The following is an 18,646-nucleotide window of genomic DNA, read 5'->3' as shown; positions in this document are numbered from 1 at the left end:
GCAGCAGAGCCAGCTGTAAGCCCTCAGCACACAGGCGAGTAGCTTGAAGCTGTTTTGCTATCGATTTGTTTGCCCTGCAGCCCAGTTTCACAATATGTGACCAGCCGAGCCTTCAGTTTCAAACAACATATGCGTGCGCTTGCACACACACACACACACACACACACACACACACACACACACACTGAGAGACACACCTGCACGGCTCGCATCTCCTCCAGGATCTCACACACCTTGGAAGACAGATGTTTCCAAGCCTGTTGGCAAGAGACCAGGAAGTTTTATTTTGCAGCTCTGAAATTAAAACTAATTATACACTTGCTTCAGTGAACATAGCTCGCCGTCGGATGGAAATATGGAAATTCTTATTTTATATCTCATATATGCACTGCTGTCTTTTAATTGTGAGAGTTTTAAATGACTCCCATTCACGGGCCAAACTCTCTACATCTTATTTGAATGCATTAATGCTAATTTCTCATTTTCCAAACTAATTAAACACAGACTGATTCTCTCACAGCTGCAGAAAACATTTAGCTTGAGGGCATCCGACTTATAACAGAGCTTGTGAGAACAGGAATTTATGAGATGCAGCCTTACTGGTAATTGCCTGACAATCACGTTCTCCAGACCTCCCAGGACCTGCATGGCTGTGGCAAAGTTCCTCGCTTCGTAGCAGTGTTTCCCGATCCACAGATACTTGGTCAGCACAGCAGCTTGTGTCTGCAGGAGAGGACAGCTTGCAATGAATAAAATAAGCAAACATGCCAAAAATAAGCAAAAAGCAGGAACCTGGTTTGTCTTTACAGTGGTGTGATGGCTTCATAATGAAGCGTGTTCACTAGTAACCAGTTTACTTTATACTGTACAGTCAATGCCGTCAATGCATCGAGTAATATTCAATGTGTTGGAGCCAAAATTTGTGTTTATTTTGTCTTGCCATGAGACACTTTGTAACGGAGATTGTTTTGTATTAGACACCGTCGCCGCATGTGAGTCAGCGCTCCAGGTGATTGCAGGCAGGTGTGTGAATGGAGGCAAACAGTTTTTGACCGTGTCTGCGTGTGCAAAGTTATCTGTTTCTTTAATGTTATGGACATATTAAAGAATACCCTGTTTCGTATATCACAAAGACAATTCTGAATGAATCGACCGCAGCATCCGAAATGGAAAGACGCACGTGGACATTGGGTTTGTTGCTTCTGCCAGAACACGCGTCCGATACTTGCTTCACCATTTGCCCCCCAGTGCACGTGGTGCATGATGGTTATAAGTTCACAGACTCTGATGCTGCTTCGTCCATTCCTTGTCGGAAATGTTTACAGATATATTTAAGTCTGTGAACAGGCACTATTATTTCCTGCTTGAAAACACATGGGCCAAAACCAGGCACTACCTAGTTGCGTCCAGATGTGTCCTCGCCTGAGACAACCTGCTTCTAACATCAGAGGAAAAAGTAGTTGAAATGCTATCTTGGAACACATCTGAGATCAGGAAGGAGATTTAGCCCACCGGATGTCCGTATAACTGGTTTCGAACATCTTGTCCATGACTTTCTCTTGCTATGATGTTTTGTGTTAACCGTCTGACTGACAACCTGAGATGAAAGAATGGAGTTGCAGCTGAGAGACAATGAATGAATTGTCTGCATTCATATGCAAATATCGATTTATGGAGATTATTAAATGACTCGCCTGTTTTGCTGTTCACAGAGACTGCAAACACCTAAAGCCTTTTCAAAGCTGGTTGGTGAATACTAAATCGGCAACAAGCAGAACGTTTCAGACGCCAGAAACCTCGTCACTCGCCTGCTAAAGTTATGCTGAACCTGAAGCACCAGATTAGGCTGGATTTAAAGTTAACACACTGTAAATAGTTGAAGGGTCACTTGGAGAAGATTTTATAAATCTGCAAGTGTCTCTGTGAAAGTCTGAGGAAGTAGCACAAGGATAAATAACTTTTATATAAAGGATTATAATAAAAATCATAATATTGTTTTTATTCATTAGAGTTTCTCAACTATTTGTACGACTCAAAGGTTTCAGGTTCTTGTTGCTTTCTGTCTATAAACACTGAAGCCTGAGACGAGAGAAGCAGCAGAAGCACACGTGGGACCGCCTGTGACTGACGTGAGTCCCAGTCCGATGAGAAATCAACACAGCGCCTGTGACAGCGGTGGCTCCCTCTCCTCCAGCTCACCCTGCTACCTTGATGAGTTGTGTCTCCTCTCACCTTGACGGAGTCACAGATGACTATTTCAGCAGAGATCCAGTTAGTGACACTGTCAGCGTATGTGAGCAGCCGCTGGAGGAAGCTGTCTGATGGTGTCCCCTCACATTCAAACACACCGCTGCCCTCTGCTGGCCGGACATGCTGAGACACATTCCTGGTAGACAATAATATTTTAATTAGTTATCATAAATTAGTTATATTTATTTTATTACATTTACAGTTATAATTAAGTCATTGTTTTAGTCATTGATGAAGCAAGAACTGTCAAACACCTGCAGATTGGACGGCAGGTGCTGTGATGCTCTTTTGGTTTTGAGATGTTGGTTAAAACATTAAAGCTGGTTCATGACACTCACTTGTTGGGGGTGGAGACTTTGTCCCTGACTCCTTGTGTTCTGGAGTTGAGGAAATGAACTGGATGACACCCTTGGAACATTTCCTGCGTTATAAAATGTGAATATAAAATGTGAGGGAGTTGACTGTTTTAATTTGGGCATGTTTTCATAAAGTGATGTCTCCCTCTAGTGGTAAAAGAGACAACAACAATTTGAGTGAAGGTATGAAGGCTGTACAGTGTGTGTGTGTGTGTGTGTGTGGGTGTGTGTGTGTGTACCTGCTGCAGGAGGGTGAGCTGCTGGGCGAGGTGCTGAGGGCTGTATTCACTCTGGCTGAAGGGCAGTCGCTCCTCCCCGTGCAGGCAGACGTTAGAGAGGTCGTCCGCCATGGAGCTGTAACATGGCATGGGCAGGGCTGCCGCGATGGAGAAGACCTTCTCTTTAGGCAGGGACGAGGAGGGCTCCACGACTCTGGAGAACCTCCACTAAAAAGTTAGAAAGAGATGTGACAAGAGAGTAGACATGCTCTGAATAATGTAAACAGTGACAGTACAGTAAAAGAGGAGGGGATGCTGTTTTTGTATTTCATTTAGGATGCTCTACAAAGTCAGTGATTTATGTTTAAAATACAGTCATCAGTAAACTTGTCAGGCTGCAACAGATCTAAACACAAATATAAAAAGATGTTTCATATTTTTCCAGAACAAATAAATAACATTGACAGGTATGAGATGTGGCAGGAATGGTGTTTCTACGTTTGTTGTTGCTGAGGGGAGTTCCCAGCATGTCTCGGACTAAACATCCAGGTCTGAACCTGCTGCTACTAAGTAGCATCAATTTGAGAGCAAGTGCTATTTCTATTGTACAGTCTAATAGCACAGATAATACAGAGGAGCGGGAAAAAACCGAACTAAATGAACTGAAACTGAAACATTCTGGTCTACTGTACCCTGATTAGATTTTTCTGTGGTATTGTGTGTTACACAAAGACTGTGTTGGATCCAACTAACTAAACAATGTAGGCAATTAAGTTTGCAGTCGACCAGCAAATCCTGTATTCTGCAAGGTAAAAGTACTGTTCTTGTCAATGGAGTCTGGTGGCTTTAAAGAGTATAAGCTTAACTATTTTTTGCTGGCTGAAATAATCTATTGGAGCAATTCCAAAACGTTTTGTACCTATTAGTCATTTAGCTCCCAAAAATATGTTAAAAAATTAATAAATTGGACCCAGGTTTAACAATATTGTTACTTCCCCCCCCTTTTCGGATATCTGTCATGCTCGAGACATCTTACTGACCTTCCTCCCGAGGTCGTCAGTAGTTGAATGCACATAAGTAGAATCATCCTCCTCCTCAAAGCTGATCAGGCTCCCTCTTCCTTGGCTCCAGGTCTTACACGGGGGGCTGTGGAGAGCAGCAAGGATGGCCTCCCCTCGGCTGTCTACAGGAATCACCTGTGAGGGAAAACAACATTGCAGATTGTAGACATTGTACTACCTTTCTTTAAAAGAAGAAAAGATCAATCAAAAATGATCTCTATCTTATAGCAAAAACAAGTTGTAATGGGTGCTTAGTGCACGCGTGATTTCAGTTGTGTGCTTCATTATAATGATTTGACTGTTGCTGTAACCAGTGGCTGGCAAGAAATGAGCTAACCACACAGAAAGTTTTGTACTTCCAACAGCAGACATAAATAAAATAGAACATTGATTATGTAGGTGACAGCAGCAGAAACAGGAGCTCAAATATAAGTCGGAATATGGTTAAAATATAAGCCAAACTGATGCTCCTGTGGTTACCTCAGTATTAAGGAAGTTTTCTAATGTTTCCACAAGGCTGGATTTAGGTGTGAAGTCCACCCGCCTGCAGTCCGTCACCCAGAACTGAAGCAGGTCCAGGCTGCGGTGGAAGATCCTCTCGCTGTCTCCTGACATGTCTGGACCTTGTCTGGAAAACAAACCATACAATCAGTGCACAGGTCTCACACTGTGTGCTGTTATATTTTGTAGTTTCCAGGAGAGGTTGGTATACTGTATTGTACACAGCTTCCTCTCAATGTGATCATGATAAACACTACCTTGCAGCATTAGTGAATTTCTCCATGATGAAGTGTAGCAGCTGCTCAGCAGTGCAGAGGAAGCGGTAGGTGTACAGGAACTGCTGGATGAAGCCCTCCACAGCTGCATTTCTGTGATGGAAAACATCACCTGACACGGTTATATACACTCTACAGTGACTTTAATTAACAAAAAATCAGCACAATAGAAACTTCTGGCAACACATGACCAAACTGGAATCATCTGACGTCCCTGTGCCACCTTTACTAGAGGCTGTGAAACACAACCGGAGCAGTCACATCACAGCCAAGTTCTTGGAAATCTTATCACTGTTGGGTTGTTTCATATGATCAGCAATACTTGCGCTCTGTGCTGGCTGAGCCATTGTTCACCGACAGTGCTGGACAAATAGGGTAAAGAGCTAGCCTTGGCATGGTGCTGTGCTCTAAGATCAATTATTATAACTTTGCCCTCTGCTGACCTTTCAAAGTGCAACCAATGAGCTGGATGTGACAAAGCCAGGAAAAAAGGTGGAAACAAAGTCAGTAAATCCCTCAATACTGCGTGTAATCGTCTCATTCTTCTAGTAAATCAAACCAACACTGTAAAATAAAATAAGTGTCAGACATGTTCCTTTAACCCCCAGAGGAAATCACACCTTGCCTATGTGTAATTCTTACAGTAATTGTTTCTGTGGTTTGACAAAAATGTCCATAGATTTACTGAGTTGTTAATTAAGCCACCGACAGAGAACGTTAAATGAAAACAGCCTCAGCTCCAGCTTCAGGTGGTGGGAACTAAAAGTGTCAGAAGAACTCGGGCGTGTTCCTGTTTCTCTGACTGCTGATGCTGTTTCTCGTGGCAACAGATACCAAGCAGCTGCTGAAACATCAGACCTCATTGTTTACAGATCACCTTAGAACTAGAGGTGGCAATTTCAAATGTTACTTTAATGTAACCTCAGCTGGAGGTCTTCACCGGTCTCCCTGGACCCTGGGCCCTGAGGTCTGGCCAGGGACCCATATGGGTTGGAGTCCATGTTTTGTTATGGGCAGTCAGGTCTAGGTCGGGTCCCAGGGCTCTTTAAAAGACCCCTAACTTGCCAACCATAGAGCTAGGTGCACCAGTGCTGCTAGCACATATTAAAATGAAGTTATTGTATACTGTGCATTTACAGACTTACACATGATGTGGATGAGTGTGTGTTCTAATCTGGACGAGCTGCTATTACTGAGAGCTGATGTTTATCAGAAATAATGTTCACCATCTTAGTGAGACTGTTAGCATGCTATCATGTTAATTAGCACAAAACAAATAACAGCTGAGGCTGATGGGAATGTCCTTTGTTTTGTGGGTGTTTGGTCATAAAAGACTGATTAATAAAAGTAACATTTAACTTTTAATTTATTCAGGTAGATGGGACAGTCAATCATCCTCTGGGGACCATGAATACAAAATGTAATGGCCTCACTTAAAATAAGTTGACATATTTAAGTTTGAGTCTTGTGGCTAGCAGGGCTAAAAAGATCACAGACATCAGCAGTATTTTTCTGTAAAACCGGCTGTAACCAAACTGTAGTGTAGAAAACGTTGCACAGACAGTAACATGAAGGATCTTCTTCAGTTTCTTGTATTAATGGTTATTTTCTGACCGTGAGTCCATGTGCAATCCCTTTGTTGGATGGATCAAAAACAGAAGCGACAAAGCAGACCATGGAAACATATCGCATGGCTGCACAGCATTAATCCTGATTCATACGACCTCACCACTTGACAAGAGTAAAACAATGGACAGCACATCTAATTTAACCATGATCAATATTACCTGCCATAGAGATAAGCCATGAGGCCCTCAGGAGACCCCGCTTGCAGAGTGCTCTTCCCTTTGCTGGTACCAAAGCTTAGAACAGACAGGTCCTCAGAGGACTGGAGGTCCAGAGAGCCGGGTCCACACACAGCCAAAGAGGGCAGTAATGAAACCTCCAAACCCCACTGCTCCACACTCAGAACCTGCATCAATACAAGAAATCAGAATATAACAGCTGCTAGAGGATGACTGACGAATAGCAGAGCTGTAGTGCTGCGTCGGTACCTCGAGGTATTTCTTCACACCATCCAAGAACACCACTTTGGATCTGAGTTCTTCAAACTGGTTCTTGAGTTTGGACAGCATCAGTTTGCTCTCTGAACCTTTTGGACACATACACAGTTTATAGGCCATACTGGACACTGAGCATTTCATTGTTCTGTATGAGCAGTATTATAACTTTGTGACCTTTGTTTTTTCTCTCTTGTTGAATCAGCTTCTGGTAGAAGTTTCTGGTTTTCTTCAGATTCCTTGTTTCAATCATCAGCTGCTGCTGCAGTTCCTGTGTAAAAGAAATCACACAAACTCATAGAAATGGCCCTAAAATAACAGCGCATGCCTTTCACCGAAAGAAGCCTTCGGGTCTTTCCATTGTGTGTGGAGCTGCGTGCTATTTTCTCTCCTCACCGTGGCAACAGAATGCAACATCTCTTTGAAGTGAGAAGTCGCAGCACGGCTCTGTAGGTGTGTTATTAGCTCTTGTACAAACCGTCTGTGCCATCAAAGTGTGCAAACACAAAAGCTTTTCATTAATTTTCTTTTACAAATGATAATAACTTCCTCTGCCACGGGCTAAGTTCAACCTATTAATATTCAGATCCAGTTTGGAGAGAATAATACACCAATTATCTTAAAGTCCACCCCACATGTTCTCGTCCTGTTTACCCCAGAGCCTTACTGTGCACCACTCTATTACAGAAGATATCCTGCTCTATTCAAACAGCCCTGCCAGGTGAGTGAAACTGTGTCCAATTAGCACTTGTATAAAAATACATTAAGAAAGGAAAAGGAAGGAAAAAAATTATAGAAATACACCGAGATAATCTCTTTTTTCTTTGCTAAAAACCTGCTCTTTCTTTTGAAAAAGCATCCACTCTATTATAAACAGTCACCTTCATATACACCACATTGCATGGAAAATACTATAGATTCATTGTGTCAGTGTACGAGGGGCTGATACACAAGCTGCTCTTTGTTCAAACACATGGTTAAGGTCAGACATGACGCACAGGCAGTGAGTGTTACGTTGTTAAGTCTACCCACCTGTGTTTTCACATCCAGGCATGGAGATCCTGTGTGCTGCCCCAGATTCACTGCATACTGGATTACCTCCGAACTAAAACAATCCTCTCCGTAGAAGGCCAAGGCCCAAGCTGGGCTGAAGCTGAAGCCGGGTCCCTCTGCTTTGGATCCAGGTGAGACGAGCCGCTCTGACACCACAGAGTCGCTGTCCTCCATGTCCTCCGAGCAGTCGGGGCTCATCTGCTCATCCTGGGCTCCCCTCGGGCCTTCATCTCTCCCTGACAGAAACTCTGCTTCAGAGGGGCTTTCATCGCTGCCCCCCGCTGAATATTCTCCTCCCTCCATGACCCCTGCATCCGAGCCGTCAGTGCTCATGCCTCCACCAGTAAACAGTGACAGTGGAGAGTGGGGGGAAAGAGGAAAAAAGAGAGAGACCGAATCACATGGAGAAAAACAAAATGGGTTTGTAATGAAACCTCACAAAGAGAGATCCCAGGGTGCTGCTGGGGGTATTTGTTGCTAACCCTGTCGTGCCTGCACAATGCATCCACTGTTTAACAGAAGAGCTTAAAGTTAAACTTTCATGTCCTTCATTGCATAACCAGAACCCATGTGGAGAATATTTCCATGGCTCAACTAATGCAGAGGAGAGGGAGTGTGTCCCTTGTTGTATGTCATTGGTCAGGAATGAGTTACAGAGGACAGAACGTCTGAGGAGAGTGCTAGCATGCCTTGGACTCTTATGAATGTGCTTCAATCTTAAGAACAGCATCCAACAGCCAGTCACAGCTCTCATGTCTTCAGCAAGCTGCCGGATACAGTGAAGTATATAAACATCACAGCGGTACGGAAGCCCTGAGAGGCAAGTCAGTATAATATAATCAGGTCTGATCTAATTGTTTACTCTTCTGTGTTACTATCATAAAAACAGATGGGGGAAAAACACAATTGTTGTGACATTATATATTATATGTTTTAATCTGTGAAACGTAGAGAAAAAATTGGCAGAAACCTGATTTAGCTGTGGTATGAGGGAGGATATTTTTTTTCAGCTATATTTTTCTAATTGTTTTTGTAATACTCATTTTGTCCACAAGAGGCGTGACTTCATATAGAATCCCTATGAAAAACATGTTGCCAAGATTGAGTGGTGCGTATAATTTGAGAGTATTCCGGCCAAGAATAGAAAAAAAAAAGATTTTGAATTATTATTCTGGATTTGAAAATAAAGTCAAATTTAAAAATAAAGTTGAACTTTCAGTATTTGTGCCAGGTATAACAAAGAGCTAAGTAATAGAAGTAATTCTATGTCTTTGACATTTTTAGAGTAAAGTTAAAATGTTGAGAATAATTAGTCAAAATGTCACATAACCTTCCTGCTCCTATTTTTTGTTATGCCTCATGCTAGCAGCTTAGCTTAGCTTACCCCCCATTACGGTTCGGGGCGTCCCAAGGGCTTCCAGTACAATATCTCATATTTGGGGTCTGAGATCTGATGCTGCAATTAAATATTTTTTTCTTTAATTGGACCACATAAACAGGAGGGAATATCAATTTCCTTTAAAGAAGTACTTAAGAGTAACTACTTCCCGTTCTTCGAGATGCAGTCATCACATTAAATTTGCATACACTGAAGAACCAAAAATAAGAAGGTATTATCTATCTCTGTCTAGATTGATCAAGCTGTCACACATGGCCCTAAAGTGAATGTCAACAGAGTCTTATTTCAATGATTGATCAATAAATGTAAACATACAGGTCAATGTACATCATTCAAAGTATCTGTTGTGCTGAAACATGTAGACATACGCAAAGTAGCAAAAGACCAGGAACATGTTCTTTTGTTTTTTGGCAACAGTCCAGATCCAGTCAATGCATTGAACTAGTTGTGTTAACGGAGCCGAATGATAAAATAAACCAAAAATAATGTGTTGTAGCTTATTACATTATTATTACATACAGGGTGTTCGGTAGAACAGCTTGTAAGAGGTTGACCTCGAGTTAACAATAATTAGTAGTCACTTTAGAAAGAGAATACTGAATTATGTGTGCTCTGATTTTAACAATGTGAACTCTGCATATAGTGTCTTTGCTAAGTTGCAGTCTGAAAAAAAGATAACTATGTCAATAAAGGACTTGATCTGGAAAGGCATCATCACAGAACAACACACGTCTGACTTAATTAAGCTCTGGGGTGAATGTTCCATAAGTGGGCTCGTGGTTCACTTCAGCCTCCTGTGTCAGGTCTAACAAAAAGCCTTTTTTTAGATTGTTTTTTTTTTTTATCACATTTTTTAATTGCCTGAAAAACAAACAAACAACAATGAAACAATGAACAATGAAAAAACTAAGAATGGTTATGTTGGCTGCAAATATTTTTTTTCCCCTGGATCACCAGATTTCTTTTTCTCACTTGCCACTCGGAGCTTATTTTCTCAAATCTGAAACTATTATTGAATCTACAAATAAAGAACCATGTAATGGAAATACCCAGAGAAAAACCATGCTACTTACACATGCAAAAATATTATATATAAAACACTTACAAGGGTACTTTTTTCTGCACATTGATTACTTGCACATGAATGACATTATACTTATAATTCTGACATACAATATATATATATATATATAATATAATTGCTGCAAACAAAACCTCACAATTTTATTTTACAAAAGATATTAATAAAGCTATCAGCTCTCAACAAACTAAAGCTCAATAAATCTTTGTATTCTATAAACTTGGAATATGATCCAAAATTGAACCAGACAATAGAACTGACTGTACAACAGATGTATGTTTGAAGTCATGCTTGAACAAGGTAGCTAAAACAGGTTTGATCTTTTATATAAACAACAAAAATTATATTGATTATTAAAGTACATCCCCTACCTCGACAGAGAAAGTGTTGACTCTCCTCTGATCTTAATTCAAAATCTTCAAGTGCAGCCTCATTTCCTCTCTGACAGGACCGGGCCTCGGCTCCTTCCCAAGAATCCACAGCAGCAGGACTGGACGTGTGAATGTTTCCATTCAAATCGAAGCAACCATGCAAGCAAACTTCCCTCTTCCCTCCAAGGACCGTCGCTATCAGGGGTGGTGTAACAGCTGCCCTTTTCACAGTCTTTGATGGAGGCTGCTCATTAGAGCCGCTGCAGGAGGCGCATTAGGAGAGAGAAAACACACACAGTGCGTTCAAAGCTGGTGATAATTAGCACTTATGTAAAGAATGATGCCAATTATATGCATTTTGGTATGTAGTAAAAAGACAGTTTGAACAAAACCTTCGACAAACTTCACAGAATAGGTATCCATGTGTAATGCAACAGGACATAATAATACGTCAGTATCGTACAACACAACACACTCTAATAGGATAGGATACGAAATAATATGGCATGATATCATACCATACAATACAATGCATCAGGATACATTCACATATCATGATATATCACATGACAGGACACAACACTATACGACATGACACAGTCTAATAGGATACAATACGAAACAATATGGCATGATGCAATACCATACAATGCGTCACAATACAATACAATATGACATGATACATTACGATACACCACTTTACAATACCACAATAACCAATATAAAAGGATGCGAAAGGACACTCGTCATGATACGATATGACGAGACTATGCGATACAATTCCATATTTTAATTTTAACTCTTAACGCACCAAAAAGCACATACTTTATGATACGATACGATACGATACTATACAATACTTTATGATACGATACGATACGATACTATACGATACTTTACGATACAATACTTTATGATACGATTCGATATGATACAAGACAATACAATACAATACTATACGATACGATACGATACGAGACAATACTTCACGATACAATAAAATACTTTACGATACGATACAATACAATACGATACGATACGATACGATACGATACAATACTTTACGATACAATACAATACAATACTTTACGATACGATACAATACAATACGATACTATACAATACTTTATGATACGATACGATACGATACAATACGATACTATACAATACTTTATGATACGATACTATAAAATACTTTATGATACGATATGATACTATACAATACTTTATATGATACGTTACGATACAATACTTTATGATATGATACTATACAATACTTTATATGATACGATACGATACAATACTTTATGGTATGATATGATACGATACGATACAATACGATACTATACAATACTTTACGATACTATACAATACTTGATATGATACGATATAATACTTTACAATACTAAACAATACTTTACGATATGACACAAAATGATACGATACGATACAATACGATACGATACGATACAATACTTAACGATAGGATACAATACTATATGATACAATACTTTACGATACTATATGATACTATACAATACTTTACGATACAATACTATACTATACAATACGATAATAAACTAAACAATATTATACAACCCTATATAATATCACAATAACAATATAATAGGATACAACACTACAGCATGCGATATTATACAACAATACTATATGACACAAGACTATACTATACGATACTGTGTGACACAATATGATACACAATGCCATATGATATTATATGACTTAATACAATACAGCACGATACATTACAACCAGACACGGTACTATACCATACGATACGACACTATACAATTACCAGAGTATACGATATGCATATCAGAATAAGAATAGACCATCTTGTGATACGAAGCCTCAAATCCTCCCTCCATCCCACAGCTGAGCCCTGTGAACGATCCCACTGTCAGAGGAGGAGTGTTTCGCTCACTGCAAAGATGTGATGTTTCCCTGCCACAGCAGATTAAAGGGTCTCTCCACATTTTTCCCTTAGCATAAGAGCATAGACACTCCTGGATAAAACAACGTGTCTGACAGACTCGTCCCTCTGATCGTCCCTGGCTTTCATTTAAATATCAAGAGAAGTGTAAAGCATGGCATTTGTTGCTTTCATTCATGTATTCATTCATACACTCCAGTCCCCCACTCCTCTGGGCTACTTGTCAGCATATCAACAACAATGCAGAAGAGGCTTTCGCTGTATTTTCAGTGTTACCAGACACTCTCTCCAGCACATATTGTAAAGCTGTTACCATAGGGACCCGTTAGGATGCAGGCTGAAGTTTGTGTATGGCTAAATTTGGACATCTTACTGTTAACACAAAAGTATAGGCTGCTTTGTTAATTAAGGGTGATTATTCTGACAGCAGAGATCATCTCTTTCACTTGTAAAGTAGGCTAATTGTGCTGATTTCATTCATTAGACAACACGGCCCCTGAAATACAGTCATTTAAGCATTAATGCATTAAGCATTAAAACTGTTAGTGTTACTCATAGTAGTAATTTCATAATATGAACTGCACTGTGGATGATATTCAGTCAATAAAACCTAAACATGTTACTTTTTACATGTTGTTAAAGGTCCAGAGATGGCTCTTAAACTATAGCAAAATGGTGTTGTGGTGGTGTGTTGGAAAGATACCAGTTTACTTAAAATCACTTCATTCTGTGTTGCTAATTTAGTTTGATGTGTAAAAAAGCAGAAAGCAGCCAGCTGTCCACATCCTAACAGTTGCTCCTGCATCTATTTAAACTAGATCAGCCGTCTGTTGTACTCTTTTCACTGCTCGTCCAAACCAATCCATTGATTAACCACAATACATTTGGAACTTTGCTGCTGGGCTTTCGACTGGAACAAGAAATAAAAAGCATATCAGCCAATTTTAAGCTGACCTGCCCTGACATCAAAAGGCTTTTAATGGACAAGTCTACATCACATATTATTTGGTGTTTAAAATTCTTCACAGCCTCTAACATCCTCTGCAGCCAGTTCTCTAAATATAAACATCAGGAGCTCAGTCTTTTTTAAAACTCAGCACCAAAACTGTAGAACTCTTTACCAAAGGATTCATGCACACAGTGTAACTGTTTAACTTTAGCTGTGTCCCAATCCAGGGGCTGCAGCCTTCGAAGGCCATATTTGAAGACCAATTGCGTCACAGAAGCGCGTCAAAGGCTGTCATATCAGGTGCTAGCTTAGTGCTGTCTGTGATCCTCTATACACATGCATATCAGTAATATGTGATTAGGGATGTAACTACCACTGCTGATTTTAGTTACAAAAAAAAAATAGTACCTCAATTTCCCATTGGCTATGGTGATATTTTTAAAATGCTTAACCTCAAAGGTATTAACAATAAAACATATTGGAGCATCACATTTTGACTTTGATGAACATATGCATCTATTATTCATTTGTTGTTTATAGATTTCTGTCAATCAACGTATTAATTAGAATCATTATAGTGTTAATATTTATGAACTTAATTAAACATAGATGAAGATACATGTTTACTTAATGCTGAGGATGATTTCATGCATGAATCTGGATGTCAGATGCGGCACGACCCAACAGTCAGCTTACACATGGCTGTCCTTCCTCCCCTGATTGATTGACACCTGCTACATGTTGCTGGTTTAAGTGCACTCAATTGCTTTCAACAACAACAACAACACAACATATTATAAAAAAGCCAAACAAAAAACCCTCATGTCACGGCCTGGCTTGCAGCTGTGACATTATCAACAAAGAGCTCATCCTGTTACATTTATATGTGTTCATCCTACCACCGGTTAATAAAAGCAGCTTCATAAACTATTATAACGAGCAACACTCTGCTTTAAATGCTCTTTTGTATAAAACCACATTCTAGCTAATTTTGTGTCACTACAAATAAATGTATATGTAAATTTTCTTAACTGATGATCCATCAAAGCGTTCTTACTATGCAAAAGAAAATGTCTGCCTGTGCATTCAATGGTATCTTTGCTTATTTTCGCTTTATGCTTCATTCCCATAGATTCTGTACAAACTAAGCTAACACAATAAAACCATTATAATATATGAGAGTACTCAGATGTCATATAAAAAAAAAAAATCAAATTATTGAACCAAAACAAATGCAGAATGTACAAAGTGCAAATGTTTAGATCTGCAACACATTTGTTTTTTTAGCCTATTGTGTTTTCAAGTCTTTTTTCTACGCTTCATATCCCTAAAATCTGTCCAACTACAAGTTTTACTCTAGCTATAATGTGTGTAATGTTTTTTTTATTATAGATTGATTTAAATAAGATATCAATCAATGGATTGAAGACTTTTATTAGACTTTATTAGTGGTTAGAATTTCTGCTAGCCCTTTTTTATGTTGAAAATGTGTTTTAATGAAATGTTTACCGTGTGTAATGTTAAGGATAGACACCTTCCCTTAGAGGAAAACGTTAGCGGTTACCCCGGACAGTAGCATTTTTTTTCTTTCACTGCATTTGTTGCAGCTGTTTTGGCTTTACTTCCTCTTTGTCTCAGGAAGGTACCATGAGGAGGTACGCATTGTTTTGTGAATATGATTTTTAGTAACTTGAACCTTGTGATAGTTTATTTTGATTTTAACGTTCAAAAGTTGCTGTTTCATTTTGACTAATTCGGGGAGTTCATGAGTGTGTGTGTCCCTGTGCTGCCCTGTAGTTTACTATGCTAGAGTGTGCTGCTCAGACTGTGTTGACTAGCATGTGACATGTAGTGACTTTAATAATGATGGCACTGTGAGCATGAATGCGGGATGACACAAAACTGTGTTAAGTTTCTCCGCACCACAATCATGTGGGATGATGCTTGGATATCATTTTGTTACAGTGTGTCTGCACCTTTTAAACAACACAACTCAGAGTCTGACCCACTACATAACCAGTAGCTGAGGAGGGCAGAGGTCCAACGCTACAAGCTGTGCCACTGACTACGTGAAGTTGGTGGCACAGGTTTGTGTGGTCAAAACAATGACAGAGATGTTTGTTTTCTGATCCATCTCAGTTAGTTCAAGCACATAAACACACACCAGTGTTTGTACTCACAGTGTGGACGGGCTGTAGTTCACCAGGCAGTGCAATACACCCAGCAGGTCGTCCTCCCAGTACAGATCACTGAACCTCTCCTTCACAACGCTGGCGAAGCTGTGGTATTGGAGGTCCTTCAAAGAGAAGATGTACTCCCCTCGGAAAAGAGAAAAAAAGTGGATATCACCGTGAAAATGTGAAAACATTCAGGGCAGGATTATGGAGCGGGTTACTGCTGTGTTGTATCGATTAAACATGTCTTCAGTGAAGGAGCTAACTGTTGTTACGTTGGAACGTTTTACAGATTTTTAACTTCTTAGACAAAGACCTCTCTGTTCCACTGCAGCTATCTAGTTTACTTCTTCCATCCTGACGTCAATGGAAACAGTGTGAATGAGAAAAAACTTTATCTTTTTTCCTCAACCTGGGGGCATCCCAACAGCCCACTCGGATACCAGAGTGGAAATCTGTGAGCTGGGGAGCCAGAGATCCTGTGTTGTATTGTTGTCATGGAAACAGCTGCGCCTAATAATGTATGCCTCTGCCCAGTTCACTGTCAGAGTGTTAGCATCATAAAGAGCTGTAAAGGTTATACTGCATCTGTCATTCCTGTTATCAGGCTGCAGAGTTACAGATTATGGTCCGTAAACGAGGCTTTTCAGTAACGGTAGAGTCGATACATTCAGAGGTAGAGGTACAGTAGGCGACACGCCGTCCTCACAAGATAACACACATGTGGAACGAGTCGCAAAGGGGGTTTCATTTTTGGTAACAGAAAAGAAATCTAACACGTTACTTTTCTCAGGAGGTAATGTAATGAGTTACTTTTAAAAGTGACATACTTTATTCCTGAACTTTTAGCTAACTTTTATTAACTTTTATTACTAACGCTTTATCACTACTAAATTGCTAATTACTTAGCGTACTACTTGTCCAAGCTAAGTATTTCCAACTATTTTTCAAGTAATTTTTTAAACACATTAGATATATATTAGACAAATTAGATCAGTTACATAAGAAACACCAAACTTTTTCTTTCAATTGCCTCACAGGGTTTCAGTTATTTTCTGACAGTCAATCAAAACTGAACATTACTGTATATTTAAAGGTAAGGTCTTATTGAATCCCATTAGACTGTACCTAATGCCTATCTTTCCATGAACTCCTTGGTAAAGGTGTAGTTTGTAGGCTTTCACCATTGCTGTAAACAGGAAGCAAAGTAATAGTACATTACATAAATCTAAAGATACATACCCATTGCAATGTCCTCATGTCCATTGTCCAAGCACCCGTCAAGTGAAAACTCTCCCTTGAGCAGGTCAATCACCTCCTGTAGAGCTGGGTGGACTTTAGGGGAGATGGACTCTGAAGGAGACCAGTCCTCGCCTTGTGTTCCTGTATCTGTCGGTCCGTTGTAAGCTCTGGGTGAACTGTGCTGCAGTGGGCTTTCAGAAATGATGGCGCTACCTTTGAAAAAAGATGAAGGTGGGCCGTAATCCTGGGGTTCATTCAGACAGTTGATAAAAGGACCATCAGTGCCCTCTGGAACTGTGATTAGTCGCTGCAAAGGCTGAGGCACCAGGGACAGGTTTATGTCCAACCCAGGGAGAGACTCCGGAGCCCTGACATGCACAGGCACTAAGGAAAGATGTCCTGTCCTGGGATCCTGACGAAAGAGGTAATTGTTGAAAACACCACAACCATTCAGGTTAGAGGATAGTTGCTGACGAAGAGAGACTTCAACACAGGAAATATCAGAGAGAGAAGAGGCAGGGTCGACCAGCATCTTGTCGTGGAAAGTCTTAGTTAATACTGATTGATTGAGAGGGAACTCTTGTGTTTGTAGATTGGGTTCAGCCTGAGTAGAATATAGATACTCGGGGTGTGAGGTGAAGTCAAGGCTGCTTTTTGTGAATCCATCCACGGTCCTGTAAAACAAACAAATTAGTTTAAGACTTCAAATACTCCCTTTCAGGCTGACATGTACATGAGAGGTTCTACATCTACCTCTCCATAAAAAGTTGGTGTTACAACCACAACCGAGAGCTAAGCTTAACATTAAGACTGAAAAAAGGGGAAACATCCATCCATCCACCGTTTTCCGGCAGAGAACCATGGCCTCAGACTTGGAGGCGCTGACTCTCATCCCAACCGCGTTACACTCATCTGCAAACCGCCCCAATGCCTGCTGGAGGTCCCAGTTTGATGAAGCCAACAGGTCAACATCATCTGCAAAAAGCAGAGATGAAATTCTGAGGTCCCCAAACTGAAAACCCTCCTACCCCTGGCTGCGCCTTGAGATGCTGTCCATGAAAATCACAAACAACTTGCAGTCGCAGAGAGGCGACCCTCTAGTTCACCGGGGAAAACTCCAACACAGTGGCGCTCAGCCGAGGGCTTGTGAGCATCCCCACACCCGCCCCGGCGCCTCTCACCCTGGGCAACTGGAAAAGGCGAGAGTGCAGCCCCTCTCCAGGAGACTGGTTACAGAACCGAAGCTGTGCGTGGACGTGAGCCCAACTATATCTAGTTGGTAACGCTCCACGTCCTGCACCAGCTCCGGCTCCTTCCCCACCAGAGAGGTGACATTCCAAGTACCAAAAACCAGTCTACACTGCCGGGGATCAGCAAGCCAAGGCCCCCACCTTTGCCTGCTGCCTGGTTTACAATGCACCCGACCCCTATGCCTATCCCTGCAGGTGGTGGGCCCACAAGGCCAAATCAGCAAGTCTGAATATGTTTAACTTCAGAGACCAGACATCCTGACAAATTTAGACCCAACCCAAATCCTGTAAATCTGTATGCTGTGAGACACCACTCAACTTAGACCTTAGGCAAAATGTTAAGGGTACCTGGTTTGGTTTTCTGTCCGTTTACAAAATAATAATAATGACAGCTGACGATTCGGTGGTTGCCGTAACAACAGTAGAAAAAAAAGGCGCAGCAAGCTGGTCTT

At 40.6% G+C, this 18,646-nt stretch overlaps 1 protein-coding gene across 1 annotated transcript in view; it reads right to left on the bottom strand.

The window, feature by feature from the left end:
• LOC138588795 (kinase non-catalytic C-lobe domain-containing protein 1) overlaps nucleotides 1-18,646 on the bottom strand; it is a 50,604-nt gene that overhangs the window by 5,401 nt on the left and 26,557 nt on the right. The window contains exons 15-29 of the mRNA XM_069659047.1: nucleotides 16,945-17,618; nucleotides 15,709-15,847; nucleotides 10,626-10,885; nucleotides 7,754-8,109; nucleotides 6,899-6,992; nucleotides 6,716-6,813; nucleotides 6,449-6,633; nucleotides 4,644-4,754; nucleotides 4,366-4,513; nucleotides 3,865-4,020; nucleotides 2,846-3,052; nucleotides 2,589-2,671; nucleotides 2,233-2,386; nucleotides 601-723; nucleotides 198-257 (exon numbers count right to left, since the gene is read on the bottom strand). Coding sequence (XP_069515148.1) covers nucleotides 198-257; nucleotides 601-723; nucleotides 2,233-2,386; nucleotides 2,589-2,671; nucleotides 2,846-3,052; nucleotides 3,865-4,020; nucleotides 4,366-4,513; nucleotides 4,644-4,754; nucleotides 6,449-6,633; nucleotides 6,716-6,813; nucleotides 6,899-6,992; nucleotides 7,754-8,109; nucleotides 10,626-10,885; nucleotides 15,709-15,847; nucleotides 16,945-17,618 — 2,848 coding nt within the window. The remainder of the gene's footprint in view (nucleotides 1-197; nucleotides 258-600; nucleotides 724-2,232; nucleotides 2,387-2,588; nucleotides 2,672-2,845; nucleotides 3,053-3,864; nucleotides 4,021-4,365; nucleotides 4,514-4,643; nucleotides 4,755-6,448; nucleotides 6,634-6,715; nucleotides 6,814-6,898; nucleotides 6,993-7,753; nucleotides 8,110-10,625; nucleotides 10,886-15,708; nucleotides 15,848-16,944; nucleotides 17,619-18,646) is intronic.

The sequence above is a fragment of the Semicossyphus pulcher genome, unplaced genomic scaffold (genome assembly GCF_022749685.1).
Source record: "Semicossyphus pulcher isolate SPU_LCO1_2020_fin unplaced genomic scaffold, fSemPul1.0.p SCAF_12, whole genome shotgun sequence".
In the NCBI taxonomy this organism is placed as follows: domain Eukaryota; kingdom Metazoa; phylum Chordata; class Actinopteri; order Labriformes; family Labridae; genus Semicossyphus; species Semicossyphus pulcher.
The sequence above is the reverse complement of the archived record's forward strand: the minus strand, read 5'-3'. Positions and strand labels throughout refer to the sequence as shown.